Here is a 17623-nt window from a genome sequence, read left to right as displayed (position 1 = left end):
CAAAGCAGTCCAGGCACGCGTGCCCACTCCTGGCACCACAGCATTCCAAGCTCTACCTGTATTTTAAAATGTGAGAACCTTTAGATTCCTAGAGGAGTGAGAAGATGGTCCAGAATTCAAGTAGATAAATTATTTTGCTGCTAAGAAGCAAACAACTGTTCCCTCCCCTTAGTCTACCCTCTGAATGAGCTGTTTAACACCACATACATACTTCATTTGTTAAATTCTTCAGGGGCATTTTAAAGTGATTGGGGATTTCACAAATGACCTCCATTACAGAACTTGAAACTTGATTTGAACTTTGCTGTAGATGAAGGCCTTTGCTGTGATATGCTTCCAAAATTATGACCATGGAATGAAGCACCAAAGTCATTTGAGACTAGTTCAGGGTATGATAGCCTTCACAGGTGGGACTACGAATGTTTCTGTTGGAGTGGAACAAAGCACGGCTCAGAAAGCTTGCTCCCCATGGCAAAAGAAACTTGACATCCATCAAATATTCATTCCCTTTCATAGAAATGGAAGCTCCTTTCAGCCCGCTCCTCTCACCTGTTTCTTTCCTAATTCTTTAGCCCCTGCATCTGAATCACTGTTCAACAGCACTGCCATGTATGCACGTAATGGACCACACACTCCAATGCACAGTTGCAGAAGATGAATGTATATATATTATACTTGATTAACATTAATGGAAGCCACTATTGTATTTGACTAGCATTCATGGAAGCCAGACCTTCCCCTTCAGATGGCTGGACCCCCTGCAACACAAGGGAGCGATCCAGGCAGGCATGCCCACAGCAGTATAGCAGAAGGGGAGAGAGGAGGGCACTCCTGAGCTTCTGATGTTCTTCAAATTCATCAGAGTTGGGCCAAATTGCCATTAAGTCAAAGACTACTTTGAGATAAAAACAGCTTAATATACATTTGCTTTTGCACCCCACATTTTTGCTACCGTCTAGACCAACTCTGTTAGTTGGAAAATGCTTTTATTTCAGTTTCATTGCAATTAATTTCTTGCAAGCCATTTATTGTGTACCCGCCTAGCTACTTTTCTATCTCCTACATGCCTCACATTATATGTTGTCATTTTTAGCTTGCCTCGGTAGGTGCACATTAGCCCTTGTTATGATAGTAACAAGTACACACACAAATACACATACAAGGCTGCACTTTTGTGCTAAGTCAGTAACTTATAAATCTTCCCCTTTCAGGCTAGAAATTCTCAGGCTTGATCAGAGAACAAAGTTTATGCTGCTGTTGCCATTTTTGTTACAAGAAAAATATCTGTTCGGATGCTCTTTCTTAACGTCAGTAACACAAAACCAAGGTCAAATTTAGAAGAAGTACTATGATAACATTCAAAGCCTAGCACCAACCTCCCATGAATTTGTTCTTCCCACAAACCAGTATAAAGGATACCACAGCCAACCCATTTGCAGATCAGCCTCCCATCTCTAAAAAAAAAAAAAAAAAAAAAAGAGGGGCTGTAAAAACCAGCTCACACCTCCAAGTGCAATCTTAGCACTGCTCCCCTGAGCACGTGATGGGCTGTAGTCCTCAATGAGCACCACGTGCAGCATTGGCACAGAGTACCCAGGCAGCTGGGACAGGGAGATGTCCCAGGCAGCCCACACTGCTGCATGGATGCAGCATCAAGCCAGCATGGTGGCATCTGTCCTGTGCTGTGGGACAGCATCACTCCCTCAGAGAGGGAACAGAGCAACCTGTCTTCACTACTTTGTATTACACACACATCCTGTCTGCAGGACAACCCTTGGAGTGATATACAGCGCACAACAACCACCCCATCACTACAGCTGTGCATCTGTTATGTTGACAAACGAGCTTCAAACAAGAAATTGCAGGCACATGTTTGCAGGTGGCTCCATCTCTCCCCCAGTCCTTGCTCCAGTGAAAGGAAAATAGCACTTAATATTTCAAAAGTGCTCCTGCTACAGAAAGGTTTATGACAAACACTTTAAATAATGATTTTAGCTAGTAATTGGCACACTAGGTCTTCAGATGAGAGAAGAATAATCACTCTTGTTGTTACTCATGTTATCTCGCAATGCCCTCTCCCGGTGCAAGGTCCTTGGCATCTATGAAGCTGAATCTAAATGATCAGGAACAACTTTTAAAACCCATCTCTGCAATAAGCAGCTGGGAATGAACTAAAAAGACCCTAATCAGTGCAAAGCAACTCTGTCTCCTAGATTTTTACTGCTGGCTTGTGCCAGTTGAGGCTGTGGATTGCTTTAGGCACCTGATCCAGCCCCCTCCGACCATGTCCTTGGGGTGATGAGAACTGCTGATGCTGGGTCACTGGCTGCAGCTGCTCTTCGGAGACCCTCCTGCAGCCTCCATGACAGCACAGCAGTACGGCTGTGGGTTCTCAGCTAGGCACAATGCACACATTAAAATGCAGAACTTCAAATGCAATGTGGAAAAAACCTCTGCTTGGGTTTAACTCTAATTAGGTTCAGGTAGAAAGGGCACAGCTATGTCATGGATGTGAGGACTTGAATTGCCACTTTCCATACTGCAGATGTTTCTGAGCTTCTGGGATTTGTCTATACCTTATATTTACCAAACACAAGAACAACAAGATTTGCTCTAATTTAGGCATCTTTGCTTGAAGATAAAGACCTGCATTTTCATTTCCTTTTCTTATTTTCATAATGTACACCCAGCAAGCTGTTTATTCACTGAGCACGCTACCAGCAGTGAAAGCAGAAAAACACCAATGTCTGTGAATTAAAGCAGAATCGGAGCTGCAGAAGCACACTAAGTCAATACCAATCCTACTTAAAGGAATGAAACATGCCACATGGTGCTCAAAACTAATGGATAGTATTATTGAAACGTAGTATTTTTACGAAAAAAAAGAGCTGGTTTCATGTTTTGGTAATACTTTTCTGTTCCACAGCTCAGCTCTTCTCACCCCTGGATACTTCAAAAGAAATCCTAACCTGAGAGGTATTTGCGTAGTGTTAGGGAAAAAATGAATAAAATCCCTATCTGTCATAGTGAAAGCATGGGAATGATTCATAATGAAAGGAAGGGGATGTCATTGCAGGTCCTGGGAGATGATGAATAGCTTCAGGAAGGAAATGGGCTTAACATGGAGAATGGATGTACATATCTGGTTTGGTTGCAGAGGGACAGAGTTAGGAAGGAAGGAGGATGGAAGTAGATAAACAGTACACAGCAGTACAAGGCAGATCTGGGGTTGAGTATTTTCTTCCATGTTTCTCTTGAATTTTCACTGTCTGTCAGAGTAAACAGCCCCAATTATATTCAGCTGGATTGACATATACAGAGCTCAAGGCTGAGGAGAAGAATATTTCAATAAGCTGTTGAGTTACTGTAGGCACGAGGACATCAAGTTTTAGTCTCGATTCATCCTCCCCCTGACATTTTAAAATGTCGAGCTACTGCCTTCACTGCTGCCTCGTTTCCCACCCAGTCTGCAAAAGAGCAAAGAAAAGGTACCTGTTCACTGCACAAAATGGACTACAGTGGCGTTGTAGACTTTATAATGACAAATACGTAACCACAGAGTTGGAGTAAAGGCACAGTTACCAGCACAGGAACTGTAACACAATCAATTTAATTCTCACTTGGAAGATGTGAGGCTGCTGGCTGGGACAAATTGGTACGTCAGGGCGCTGCGCTGGATGGGGTTTTTCATGGGGCACAGCAAGCTCCTCTTCCATCGATGGCTGCATGATGTTATCAGGCAGCACTGGCACTGCAGGAAGCTTTGCACACTCCGGGGCAAGTTATAAATTCCTGTCGCCTTCAGCTGAAACCCACGTGTCAGCAGCACAGCCAGCAAGGAGCACCTCATCTAAATGTAAGAAGCACTTTTCTTACCCCAAAGAAAAGCTGGTGCAGCAATGCAATATTTAAACTCTACAAAGTCCTTATTAAATGTGACAGCAACAGCTGTAGCAGCTAGAGCACTGGCAGAATAGGGAAAGAAAAGCCCTTCTGAGGGCTAGAAAAAGAAAACAGGTACAATTTTAAATGTCGAAACGAGGCTGATGGGGAATAGAGACCCGGAGACAGACAGCCAGAGATCTCAGGTACCAAGAGCTATTTCTTTGACCCTCCCACAAGATGGAATCACCTTTAATTCCTTCCAGTGAATATATTTTACATTAAACTAATGTATATAATTCCCACTACTTATTCTCAGAGTGTGTTAGGACAGATAAAGCTCTCCCCACATCATGAAATGTAGCTGAAACAACCCTTAGAATTTATGAAATGCACAGTTCCAGTAGTGATACCAGAGCACTGAGTAGTTATGAAGAGAGTTATTCATGTTTTCCAGGAAGAGAAAAAGCAGAGATCAGAAATAAAACTCAAAAAAAAAAAGGCATTTTCCCTATATGCAGAAGTACACCGCATGTACATTTTAGACAAGCCCAGCTTCTGTGACTAGTTTTCCAAATGAATGCACTGGCATTTACCCTTTAGGGAATGGTTGGAAATATTTCCATGTTTTACCATGCTCCGTCAGCCACGTAGGTACAACCTACAGAAACTTGGTTTGCCCTGTATGGAAAGCCTCTAACATAAAAAAACAAATTTCTCTTTGGTAAATACATTTCAAATAAACAATCCCAAGTGAATTAACTTCAATATATGAGTAAACTATGAAAACCTTTTTTTTTTTTTTTTTTTCCTGCATTGGTTTTATGAAACTTGATACAGATGAGGACATAACAAGTGTTTCATTGCTGGAGGTCTACCAAGATGAGCACTACCGTGTCTCTATGCTGATCTCTACAGTGCCCTTCCTTTCCAGCAGCAGACTTGGATCACTGTGTTTCATCTGAGTGCAGCTCAGTCCAAAGCTTCCAGTACAGATTTTTGTCAACCGATGGAAAAAGCCTTTTAGCTAGGAAAACTGACTTCTCTCCCTCTAGAAAGCACCACCAAAAAGATACATTTTATTCCAGAATAGACTTTCTGCTATAAAAGGAAGAAAGTGTTTGATGAGATGGGAAAATGTTAAAATTTCTCTTTGATAAAACTATTTTATTTTTTTTTTCAGATAATTCACTTTCTTAATGAACATCATGCTTTGGTTAGGTTTTTCACCAGTTTCAGACAGAAAACTCAACTAAGTACCAACTACGGGTATTCTCCATCTAAGCAGTGTTGTACTGTCCTCTCGTACTATCAACAATGCCATGCTAAAAGAGTATTGATTAAGCGCTTCTCATTCCTATTTTATTTACAAATTAAGCTGTCTGTTTGGAATAGCCAGTGTCCCAGAAGAAGCGCAACTGAAATGGCATCTCTAAATCAGACCACTTCACTGAACATAGTCACATGGACAGACACATATTCAGACTACAATATTCTCCTTAAAACATCTTCCCTAAATTCAGCTGCTGAGGGCACTTGGAGGTTACCGAGCTGTCAGAGCCCTGGCAGGATCATACCTCCCTTGTTCCAGATGCACCTCTTTCCAATTTAGAAGAAAAAGAAGCATGTCAGTATATTCCAGAGAAGTCATAAAGGCATACGTAGCTTACGGCAAATTGGTATCTTCCCTGTCAGAAACTATAGCCGCTTGTGGCCCAGGACAGGCAACTCAATTATCCACAACTGGATTGCTGAGGTGGTGTGTTCTCCACAAAGCTGAATATCCATCTGGTGTTTGGATTTAGTCTGCCCTGATATAACAAGAGGCTTTTTATTATCTCAAGCCATCATGAAATTTTCTTAGATCAATTCCTGGCAGACATGTGCCTGGTATACAAGAGAACAGGCACTAGCCATGATAAAATAAAATCGGAGACCACACAACCCTTTACTGGTAGAACCAGTCCTTTTGGTCCAGAGCTAGGCTGTACCAGAAAAAAAATAGAGAGGATAAGAACTTAATGCTGATTTACAAACTTACAACTATATTGTTCATTAATTTTACTGTTTAATCATTTTGATTTGCCATTCTGCACATTATCTTTCCCGGGCGTTTTCAAAATACTTCAGCCCACAGGGCTCGTCATAAACAATACCTCCGAGAGCTTTTTATTTTAAGCTGAAGAACAAGATGAAAAGTTAAATCACTTACTGTTCCCTTCCCATTGGTTGCAAATTGATTTTATTTACTGAAACATGCTTGCATTGCAAAAAACACTCAACACATACAGTAAATAAGTCAGCAGATGAACGAGTGTAACCAGTAGCAAGCATCCTTTGAAAAAAACTGAAGCTATAAACACCTAAACACAAATTTAGCTGAACGCTTCATTTTTCTCCTGCTTACAAGAGGTCAATCAATACTACCAAAGACAAAAAGCAGCTTGGTTGGTGCTGAAAAAAATTAAGAATAAGTATTTCATGCTGCTCCACTGTATTAAAGGCAGCTAGGATACTTAACGCACCAAACATATTTTGATCTGTCCTTTCAACTTTAAAATTGCAGGCACAGAACAAACATCGGTGAGTTATTAGCTTCAGTCTTCTGGAGAGCATCATAAGAGTAACATCAGAGCCTGCAGCAATACCACAATTGTCAGATCTCATAAGCTAAACATGGTCTGGCCAACAGACACTGGAATAAGACACCTCTGAAAATCACTTAAGTGCAGCAAGAAATGGTGCTGGCAATTCAGTGGTGGGCACTCTTCCTTCCACAGAAGAACTTCTCAGGCGTTCACCCACAACTGCTATGCAGCATAAACCAGCTTTGAAAGGCACCAACATTGTGCAGAGAAAACATAACCCTAATCTCCAGCTTAGTTACTGCAGTTAACCTATTAAGTTACTGCAGTTCACCTATTAGAATTCCTCCAGTTATTTCAAAGGAACTACGAGTCTTTGCCTTCTGTGCTCACACTTCACTTAGGAGACAAAGCATTACTCCAAATTTGCAGTTTCTCTGGAGGACAGGAGGGTGGCATTTCTAGTGGGTAAAGCAATCTGCTCGCTCATGTGTATCTATTTTACCATTAGCAAAATGTTTTCAGGGCCGTGCTGCTCTGTGTCTGTGCATCTATCTGCCTATTTATTATTAATAAAGAAGAATGGGCATCCAGTCTACATTTCTGTGATGAAGGAAGCCTCCTTTATATGGGAAATGAAAATGAACAAGCTTACCTCAGTGGTTGTACTTTACCTCACTGCTGTGGGCAAAAACCCCACAATCCTATCGTTTATACTAAATCACCTCCACTACTCTAAGCACAATGCATTTTGAGAACGTGGCTGAGCCGCTCCAAGAATAAAAGGCAATTCTTAAAGGGGGAGCTCATACCTGACATTTACGGTATACAGTATGTGATTCAGCAAGCTACAGTTGCTGTGCACAACAACAGAGCGGTGGATAAATGAGCAACCGACAACAAGTGTGGAAGCCTTGGCTGTCCTCATCAATAAATCTGAAATACCAAATAATCAATACTACAAACTGCTGATTTAAGGCTGAAAACACTAGGTAATGTTCAAGAACATGTCAGAGAACTAGGGGGCATCACAGGTCAATAAAATCTAATGCTATTTGCCATTCTAATTACTTTGCATGTTCACGAGCTAGGAAAGCAGTTTGTGAAGCTGTAAGGAAAGCGCCAAGAGTACTGACACTATATATAATTCATAGGCTGCAGCATATTGCTACATTTCTCATTGCCCTTAGAACTTACACTTTCTCCAGGAAATATGGAGATACTTAATACTTAATGTTTATCTTCCAAAGTCATTTTTCAGGAGCCCAGTATTAACAGGTCACTCTGATGGGAAAGCCATCAATCTGGATCATTTGAGGGACTGAAAATGAAGGAGCTTTTACCCTTGTGGATATATGGCATTGTCACTTCATCAGTGACACAGTTCATACAGCTTGCACAGATGGGCTTGTGCATCCTTCAGGCACTGTCCAGATCCCCAGTTGGCTGACTCCAATGAGGCACTCTTGAAAGCAGCACTTGGGTCAATTTATCAGGACCTTGCTGGGTGTCAGGTGAAAAGGAGATGTTAAAAGACAGAACATGACTGTGCATATCACTTCTTCCATGTGAACAGACACCCACACCATGTACCAGTGTACCTCACTCTCACTTGAATTTGCTCATTGACTCTTTGAAAACAGAAATCCCTGCAGATTTATATTGGAGTTATTGCATGGTCGATCAAGGAGTGCTGTGAAAGAGGCAGAAAAATTGCTCAATTTTCCAAATGTGGCCAAAAGAAAATGTCCATATGTCTCTCTCTGGATCACAATCTGTTTTCCTGAGGTTGCTAGGAAAAATGAAAGTCACTACAGAAATCACTGGCTATTTGGTGGGCTTTGACCACGGAAGCATGCTTAGATGTCCACAGCTGTTAATGGGATGCTGCTAACAATCACATAACAACTCAAAATCAGAGCTTTAAGATAAATACTGTAAGAAACACAAATTAATATTCGCAAAACAAGGACCTTGATAAATATTAATACAAATCACATAAAATATATCAAAAGAGAACTATTTTTTTGGCACTTCCTATATGTTGCTTTAAATAGACTGTTATTTCTTCAATGTTTTGAAGAACTCAGCTGTGAAATTCATTTCCTGGTCTTTTAGTACCATACTTGTCAGCACTTAACCCATTTCTGACTAGGTTCCTTTCAGAAAAAAAAAAAAGATTCCTTTATATAATCAAAATACTATAAGATTTAATTCATCATTTTTATGAAAACTTAGCGAGGAAATGCTGAGAACAATATCTCCCACTAACGGACTTCTGAAGTCTGGAACTCTCATCAGAAACTCAACTTGGATGGGTTTCCTCTGTTCTTCGCATTTAATAACAAAGTGATTCCCTGACTGTGTCAAGATACTGCAAACAGGGAGAAGGGATGAAGTCTTGCTATGGATATGTGCAAGCCATAGCAGCAAGAAAATGTCACTTCAGATGTAACAGATGTTATAAATTTTAACATGTCAACATTAGAAGCGAACAGAGAGGATTTTCTGTTCCAATCTGTAGCATCTCTCCCAGGAATACAGAACTTCTGCAATTTAACTTGTTCACTTTTAGATTTCTTTTCTAAATTAAAAGAAGGTACCTTAGCAGTCAGCAACCCTGTTCACAGCAGGGGTTTGGAACTAGATGATCTTTGAGGTCCCTTCCTACCCACGCCATTCTATGATTCTATGACTGTATGACTCTACGATTCCTTTAATAGAACTATAGCTACAAGCAAGATGCTTTTCTCTTCCCTTTTTGCTCCTCAGCAATAGTTTCTTCTTGATATTTTTTTTCCATTTATTCTCTATTTTGGACTAAAATATTATTAAAAGTCCTGTAACAAAATAACATTAAAATTTATTTTGAAGGAAGACAGAAGGCCTTGCAGTCTTTACCACTCTAAGCGCAGTTCACTGGCCCATTGCATGATTTAACATTGTGAACTTAAAAGACAATAGGAGCAACTGTGAAAATTTTACTAGCCTCTTATCCACGGCAACTGCTTGAGCAATGTTTGATGAAAATCTGAAAATGCCTACTTTATTTTGAGCTAAGCTATTTTGGTTGATTAATCACAATATCTTACCTTGTGACACTTAAGAGAGTGGCGGCTGAAGCCCAATGCGGAGTGCAGGCAGACCTCAGGAATTCACAGCAATCCCTCTCCTCCCCACAGCCCCTGCAGCCTGAGATATGGACACACATCTGCCAAGGAAACAGGGTGCAAAATCTATCCCCCACTCATTCTGGGCGCCTTTTGTGCAGTCATTTCCTGTCTATATTACTGAGTAAGGGAGGGAGTTAGGCCATAAAGATAAAAATACCTTGTTAAGTACATAATTGGGTTCTTACACAGAAATGACTATGGTCTGACTGCACTGCAAATTTATGAAGGGCAGAAGCTGGGCAAGTTGGTCCTTCATATGGAAGCAGTACATTTCCTGCCAAGAAAGAACTCCAGATCGAGCCCTCATGTGGGATACCATGGACACAGGCTCCTTTGGCTAAGAGCAGAGAGGGCTGCCAAGTACCGAGAGTGCACTGAACATTGTTCATGGGGGGGAAGAAAGGCTAAAGCTGCCAAGTCAGAAGACAAGGGAAGGAAGGAAAGGCGTGTTCCTGGGTCCAACAGCTGCAGAACCCTGAACACCATTTTATATGTTTTACAGGGTTCTGGTGAACCCCCAGCAAGGAAAGTATTTTATTTGGAGATCTGGAGCTGAAAAAACTAGCTCTCTAGAAGGAGCAGCTGTTTCCAGGAAAAGGCAAACAGCTTCAAACGCAGTGTTGCATCCCAGCCAGCACATGAGCACACATGAGCATGGGAGCAAACTCCAAGGCCAGGATAACTCCCACCATACGTGTCACCACACTTTACTTTGGAGAGCTTTCACTCCCTCTCAGCAGGTAAATTCACAGGCTCATCGAAGGCTCTCCTTGAAAAATTTTCTACTTTGAGACAACTGGTATTCTGATCTATGTTTGAAAAGACAAATACAAGAGAGAGCATTCCTCACCAGTACCAGTGCCCCAAAACAGCCATGAAAACAGCCCTGCACTCCAAGCATCTCCTGGATCCTAGGAACTAGGTGAGATGCCCAGTGCTGTTAGTAACTAGAACCTGAATTTGGTGAAAATCCTGTCATTTCAAGAGAAATTCCCTGTGAATTATCAATTCCAAACATTTCCTGGACAGGAACTATCAAAATATCTAACTTCAGGAATGCAAGTCTCCAGTAATACACAATACTAGCTGTATGTATTACTAAAAATTACATACACACAAATTAAAAAAAGTCACTTGACAAAACAACATTAAAAGTATAAAATCTTGCAAGATTTGTTATTTAAATTATTAAACAGAAATAGATGTTATTTCCACACAGGGCTCTATTTAGCACACTAACATCTTATTCAATTGATGACAAAATGGTGTTATAAACTGTTATTTCATCCCATGCCCAAAGGAGGCTGTGGAGCACAGACTACGAAGTGACAAGAGGAACGTGACAGTGCATCCCCCTCCTGCAGGAGCTGCGGGCTCTGCCCTCCCTGCACAGTGCAGTGCCATGCAGAGATGTCAGAGTTACTTTGGGTACCAAAAGCAGTACAAATGTATTAACTGGCTCTGTGGCTCTGTTGAAAAGCTCCTTCCGAGTTAACTTAGAAATCCCTGCAGACTAGAGATTTGTGTAACAGGCTCATCCTTAGTACTGTTCCTTTTGCTTCAAGAAACTGCTGAATATGTTCAGTTTATGCACTTTTACTCCTTAGCTACCTGCTTTTTTAACCTGTGTCTTATGTTGCCCCTGCTTTTATGTATATTCAATTCCCATCTGCACAACGATATTCAGAGCTCAGTGACCTTTTAGAGCCAAACTGTTTTTTTTTTTTCTTTTGGATAAGTAACTACTTAAGCAACACTGAGGCATTTCATAATTCACTGCAGATTTGCTGAACTGCTTGTGATAAAATATAATGCTACTGGAATGGAATCATAATGACATGTTTTTTTAAGCAAATAATAACACTCATATTTTACATCATAAAAGTAAATCTCTTAGAGTAGATGGAACTCCAAAAGTGACATTTCAGTTCAGTTCAAACAAACTTTTAACTTACTTTAATATTTTTTCTATGGCTTCTCTGCAAACCAACAACACCCAAAAATGCTGTCAATCAACACATCATTTCTGTGATTATGTTGATAACAGTTCCTCTACTGTGAAATGTTAAGTCTTAGGGCGCACATACAGACTGCTGCAGGTATAGGTTTGTCACTGATCAGCACCCATTGATTCTTGTCAATGTGTCATTATCTTCTGCCACAAAGGATGTGAAATAGCATACCCAGTTTACACAGGGCTAAAAATACGCAGAGAAGGAACTACCACAAAACACTGGATGTACTTTTAGGTCCTACCATAATTTTCTCAGTGGTAGCTTCTCTCTGTCCATGGTGCAGTTGGAGAGTATAATTCCTGGCATTTTTAAATCCAGTTCACCCCTTTGATTTAACCATAGAAAATCACTATCAATCGCCTGTGCTAACTGAGTGGTCCCAAACACACTAAAAAATCTAGCAACAGCAGCAGGCATAATTTGAAAAGTGGGCAGTGTAATGAGATTGGAAAGAATTTAATTGGAAAACTATGAGCAAGGAGTGAACTCAGGCAGAATCATTCAATTCATGAAGCCAGGTGGAATAATTTGTCATTTAGGACAGTCAAAACAAATATTGCTGTATAAATGACTTTTAGTAACAGCCAGGCATTTTAGTAGTTTGTAAGAAGAAAATGATGGAGATGAAGATAGAGCAGGGCTCAAAAGAAACTCAGAGGTCTGCTGGACAGAATGGTTCAGTAATTCCTGCATGTCAGGCCAATACATCACTGGCACTTTGTGAAATCGGGCAGACAGCCACCTTCTGCTGTCAAGCAAAACTTCACAAATCATATCAAGGCAAACTCTTCCAACAATACAGTTGTCCATGGAAAAGCATAGCCCTGCCAGACAGCCTCACCTGCCAGGGGGGTTCTGGGTTGTCCCAGGACACTGGGGCTGGCTCCTTGCTCAGTAGGACCACCCTTTCCCTGGCCTCCTGCTTGCATCTGCTTACATCTCTTATATGCCCGTCTCCTCACAGACTAGTTTCCAAAACACAAAAAGGTGCTGAAGCAACAGGCAAACATAACAGGTGTATTTCCCAAAAGCTATCTCAACATTCTTATCTGTCAGACAGAATAGGCTGGCTGGCCCAAAGGTATTTGGGATATTCTCAAATATCTGGAGTTGCATTAAAAAAATTATAAGTTCTGATATTATTATCTTTATACTACTAAGCTTTTTTTTTCTTTTTTTTTCTTTTCCCCATTTGGATATGCTCTACTTTACTCTCTTTCACTTTTCAGGTTTTGATAGTTCTGGATCACAGATGCTAAACTCACTTTTTTTATCCACAACAAAAATACCAAAAAGCAAAGTGGAAAAGTACACATATATATATTTTAAACAGACTGAAGAGTTGCATGTTACTCAGTGATAATGCTGTTGTCATGTTTATTCAGTGAAAAAGGCTGACAAGACTTGTTTCACATCTGTCTGCACAATATAGCAAAACCATGAATAACGAGCAATGAAAAAGCTGTTTTGTTGACAATCTATTATTCCTAAATGCACCCAAACAGCAAGATGTAGCCATTGCTTGTTAGTGCTGTATTGGAGCTCAAGATTTTGTCCCTATAAATACTTTGTGTCTAAATATTTTTCAGATATATTTTAGGCTGCAAGCCTTTTCTTTGCAACCCCGAAGAACGATATCACTCTCTCCCATACCTCTAACCATCAAAGCCATATGAGGACACTGGTAGTTATGTCCAGTACTTCACTGGGCCTTTCTACAAATGACATTTTCCTTTTTTGATTTATGCTCCTTTTTCCTCTACTATTACAACTCAGACTCCTTTTTCGTTCTCAAAATAACCAGACATTATGTTGTTGGGTTTCAGTTTTCATCTACAAGACCTGTGAGCTTTTTCTTATAAACCGTCTCACAGTTTTCTTACCAACTGTCTTCTTCGGGACCAAGGACTTGGTAAGAACACTAACTGAGCCACTGAGGTCTTCCATTTCAGTATGTAAAAACAAAAAGGCAACACTGGAGCTGAGGAAAACAGTTCCCAAGGACTGGCACATGCTGTCCTTGCAGTCCCCTTCCACAGCCACTCCAACAGCTCCCTGACACTTTGGTACAGGAAGGTAAGGCAGCACCTTTTCATAACTCCGATGTCTTCCCTGGAAGCTTGCTTAAATAATGACTGGATAACTGGAGCAGGGGTTTGCCCCTAATTCAAAGTACCAACTGGCAGACTCTATTTAAAATAAATGCTTAAGCAACATAACATGAATACCAAATAAACAGTCATTCTTTGCTCAGGCCACCACTGCCCTCAACTTTACAGGGCTAGCAGGAGCCCCTGCCAATGGCTATTCAGCAAACAGAAGACGTGTCCACTCTCATGCAAAACACAGCAACCAAAGTCTGCCTGAAAGTGAGCAACAATTGTTTTCCAAAGACTAGCAGGTCCTATCTGTTGCATAAAGAGCCTTGAATCTTTATATGACCTAAGAACTAATTTCCAGATCTTTTGATTTTATTAGATGCAATCTTCATCCAGTTCAAACAGCTGAATGTATTATACATATCCTATGCAAATTTTGCTAATTTCTTCCTATGTTTTTCCCTTTGGACTCTGAAAGATACTATCCTGGAGAGTACAAAATGGCAGGTCTGGCAACACAAGGAAAAGAATGCATGAGATCATCTTCTATCGCTTGTCTTCATTTAATTCCCACAAAAGCAGACACTTGCAACATACTTGTAGGCAGAGAGGACTTACAGTAAATAACTCCATTAACTTAACTTACTTATTTCAAGTAGTGTACGTTTTAGAGAACGCCAGAAAGGCCACAGGGAAACAAACCCAGGCTCTTCTCTATACATGGCAATGCAGCTCCCCTTGCTCGAGAGTGCTACAGAGTTGCCTGTTTCACTGTCAGAATAACTCTTCAACAACAATTTCAGGTTACCATGGCTGCTAGCAGTGGCTAACGGCATCTTGCTGTTCAAAATCCATATTGTTAGTGAAACTCAGGCAATTGTACTTTTACAAATGCCCATTCAGGCATGTTAATAAGTAACTGCAATAGAAACAGCGTTAGGAAGTCCCTGCAGAGGAAAGAGCTTCTGAAATCAGCAGGCAAGATCCTTTTCTCCACATCTGCATTGCAAGCTAGCAGAGATAATTCTACCAAGGCTTTTCTGGTAAGCCTCCAGCAGTATTTATGAACAGTGATTAACACAGAGCAGCAGGTTCAGCAGCCGGAGCTCTGGTCCCACCCTGGCTCCTCCAGGTACAGCCACGTATTTGGATGAGAACTAAGTTTTCAGACAGGCAAATAATGGGGCCCAGCACACCATCAATTCTAGTACAAGACAGACATGGACATAATGAAACAAGTTCAGTGAAGGACTGCAAACATGATTAAGAAACTGGATCATACAAGAAGAGGCTGAAAGATCTGAGGTGGGTACACCTGCAAGAGAGAAGGCTCAGGGAAAACTGATGCATGAGCAGAAACACCTGGTGGGAAGGTGCAAAGAAGGTGGATCCAGACTCCATCTAGCCATCTCAGAGATACCCAGTGAAAGAAGGAACAGGCACACAAGCTGCTATATGATAAAACCTGTTTAAACATAAGAAAAATCTTTAGACATATTCTTCAAACAAGTCCCTGAAAATGCCATGCACTTGCTCTCAGCCTATGATCTCACCTGCCTCAGGATCCTCCAGCTGACGTGGCCAGCCACACAACTCAAGTGACCCTCTGCAGTTTGCTTTCACACCCTGTTCCCCCACTAAGATAAAATCAACCACATAAAACATTCACAAACCAGTAACAAGATAAAGAAACTTTACAAAGCACCAAGCTTTATGATAATATGCTTACATAGTGCTGTGTATTACATCTGTAGCTCTTATCAGTATACATAGGTCATCACTTACATAAACTTTCTAGCCTATTCCACATATAGAGACAGATTCAACCAGCAAACACACAACGTAAGACGTCTCCCAAGCACTTAAATCAGGAAGAATTGTTTGGTTAAAAATCACCAATCTTTTCTAAACATAGAGATGACTTGTACTCTGCTGCTGTGGTTGTAATGATGAGTATGTAACACATAAACATACGTGCTTTTATGAACTAGAGGAAATTTAATTTAAAGTGAATTCCACACCAAATTACAAGGGGAACAATCTCCTGGTTCTCAAGCATTGTGCAAAGTAGAGAAAACATTTGCATATTTCATATTTACAATTTTAATAATCCATATCATAACATCTTCTTAATAGAATGAAAAACTTTAACACGTACTACAGTTATTTGAGGACAAAGTCATTAAATTGTGAAGTATTAACATAACACATTGTTCATATAATGAAGAGAACGCATCACTTCTTGCAAGGTCATGATGAGAGGCAGAGCAAGCTGTTATTTAAAGAATATCCATCATCTGGAATTGAATTAGATGCATCTCATTTTCACTTTGTCAAACTTAGTTCATATTCTGGTTGAAGACCAGCATACTACCTAGGATAGCAGCTATCCACAAGGTAGGTATTATATCTTCATTTGACAGGTCTGGGGTCAGGTAGGTCAAATCAATATTTCAGAGATCTGTCCACAGTCAAAAGTGGACAGTAAAGAATCACATGATATATGAGTCTGGCATATAGGGAAAATAACTCATTTAAAACAAGGAGCAATGATAAGAAAAGAAACATGGATTTCATTCAAAATAGAGGGAAGAATTATATTTCAAGAACACATAAGAAATACCATACAGACTAATTCAGTTTGATACCAAAGAGTAGGTTTCTGTTTGTCACTGCTTTATGCAGGACCCCATTTTAATTTTTATGTCAGACAATGGACAAGAAAAGAAAAAAATAACCATTTGTTTATATGGTTGTGTGCAAAAGGTTGAAAAAAAAAAAACATAGTTATTTTCAGACACTTGCAATGTTCCACAGACGCCAAAGGCAAAATAATAATTATAGATGTCATACTGCACAGTGGAATGGAATCAGGAATACACAGGCAATACGTTTATACTCATTCATTTTTGATACCTGACAAAAAGAAATGGAAAAGTACCATTTCATTAAGCAGACTACTACATGGATTCAGAAACAAAATGCATGATCCCCCTGATAAGCATGTTCCTTTCCTCCTACAGTCCAATATTCCTACCTTCATCCTAGGAATAGGTTGTGCCACACTGCAGTAAAGAAAACCTTTAGACTAGAGAAGCTGAACATCATAAATTAAGCCAAAGATAAAAAATATGGAACAATAAATTAATGACTCAAGATATCTTTTTCAGCTGTGTTTAATTCCAGGACAAACCTCACCAGAAGTTTCTTTATATAGCTTCACTTAATCTCTCCTCTATGTTAGTATTAAGGATGCAACAGGAATCAGAACTTTCTCCAGAATATGGGGTGAGCTTATGCCTGCCTTTCATTTTGTAATTCAAATTTCCAGGTTTTGTACAGAACAAAAAGTAGGAGCAGTCTTCTGTGAAGTTTTGTAAGTCTGGACCTAAATTTCCCCTAATCTGAAACTGCTTGGTTACTGAGATTTGGTTCAGACTTTCTTCTACCAAATATTCGCCAACATGTGAATATCGTTTTTATTTATTTTAGAACTTTTTTTTTATTATTGCCATAAAACAAAGGTTCTTACCAGTAACCTTCAATTCAACTGTTCTTCGTATGAGCTTGCCTTCAAACTTCAGTTCACAGGTATAATTGCCTCCATCTTCCTCCTGGACCTCTTGTATTAAAAGTGTATTTCCCTTCTGAATTACAACACTTCTCCACATTTTTGGCTTACATTCCTGCAGAATAAAAATTCATTGCTAAAATTACCCAGCTTGTATGACATAGGACTGTGTTGTTTGATCAGATTTTCAGTATTATATACATAAGTAAACAACCATCTCAGCATATTTTGCAATTCAAATTTGAATATAATTTCAGAAAGCATAGAGATCTGAAACTGGAATTAATTTGAAGACAGA

At 40.0% G+C, this 17623-nt stretch overlaps 1 protein-coding gene across 11 annotated transcripts in view; it reads right to left on the bottom strand.

Annotated features, from left to right (window-relative positions):
• The window catches only part of IL1RAPL2 (interleukin 1 receptor accessory protein like 2), a 338050-nt gene that overhangs the window by 133729 nt on the left and 186698 nt on the right, over window positions 1–17623 (bottom strand). For all 11 annotated transcript variants that reach the window (XM_015278637.4, XM_015278638.4, XM_025150270.3 and 8 more), the window contains one exon: window positions 17287–17440. In XM_015278637.4, the coding sequence (XP_015134123.1) occupies window positions 17287–17440 (154 nt within the window). The remainder of the gene's footprint in view (window positions 1–17286; window positions 17441–17623) is intronic.

Source organism: Gallus gallus, chromosome 4, assembly GCF_016699485.2.
Source record: "Gallus gallus isolate bGalGal1 chromosome 4, bGalGal1.mat.broiler.GRCg7b, whole genome shotgun sequence".
Lineage (NCBI taxonomy): Eukaryota > Metazoa > Chordata > Aves > Galliformes > Phasianidae > Gallus > Gallus gallus.
This window is presented reverse-complemented; position numbering and strand designations above follow the sequence as displayed.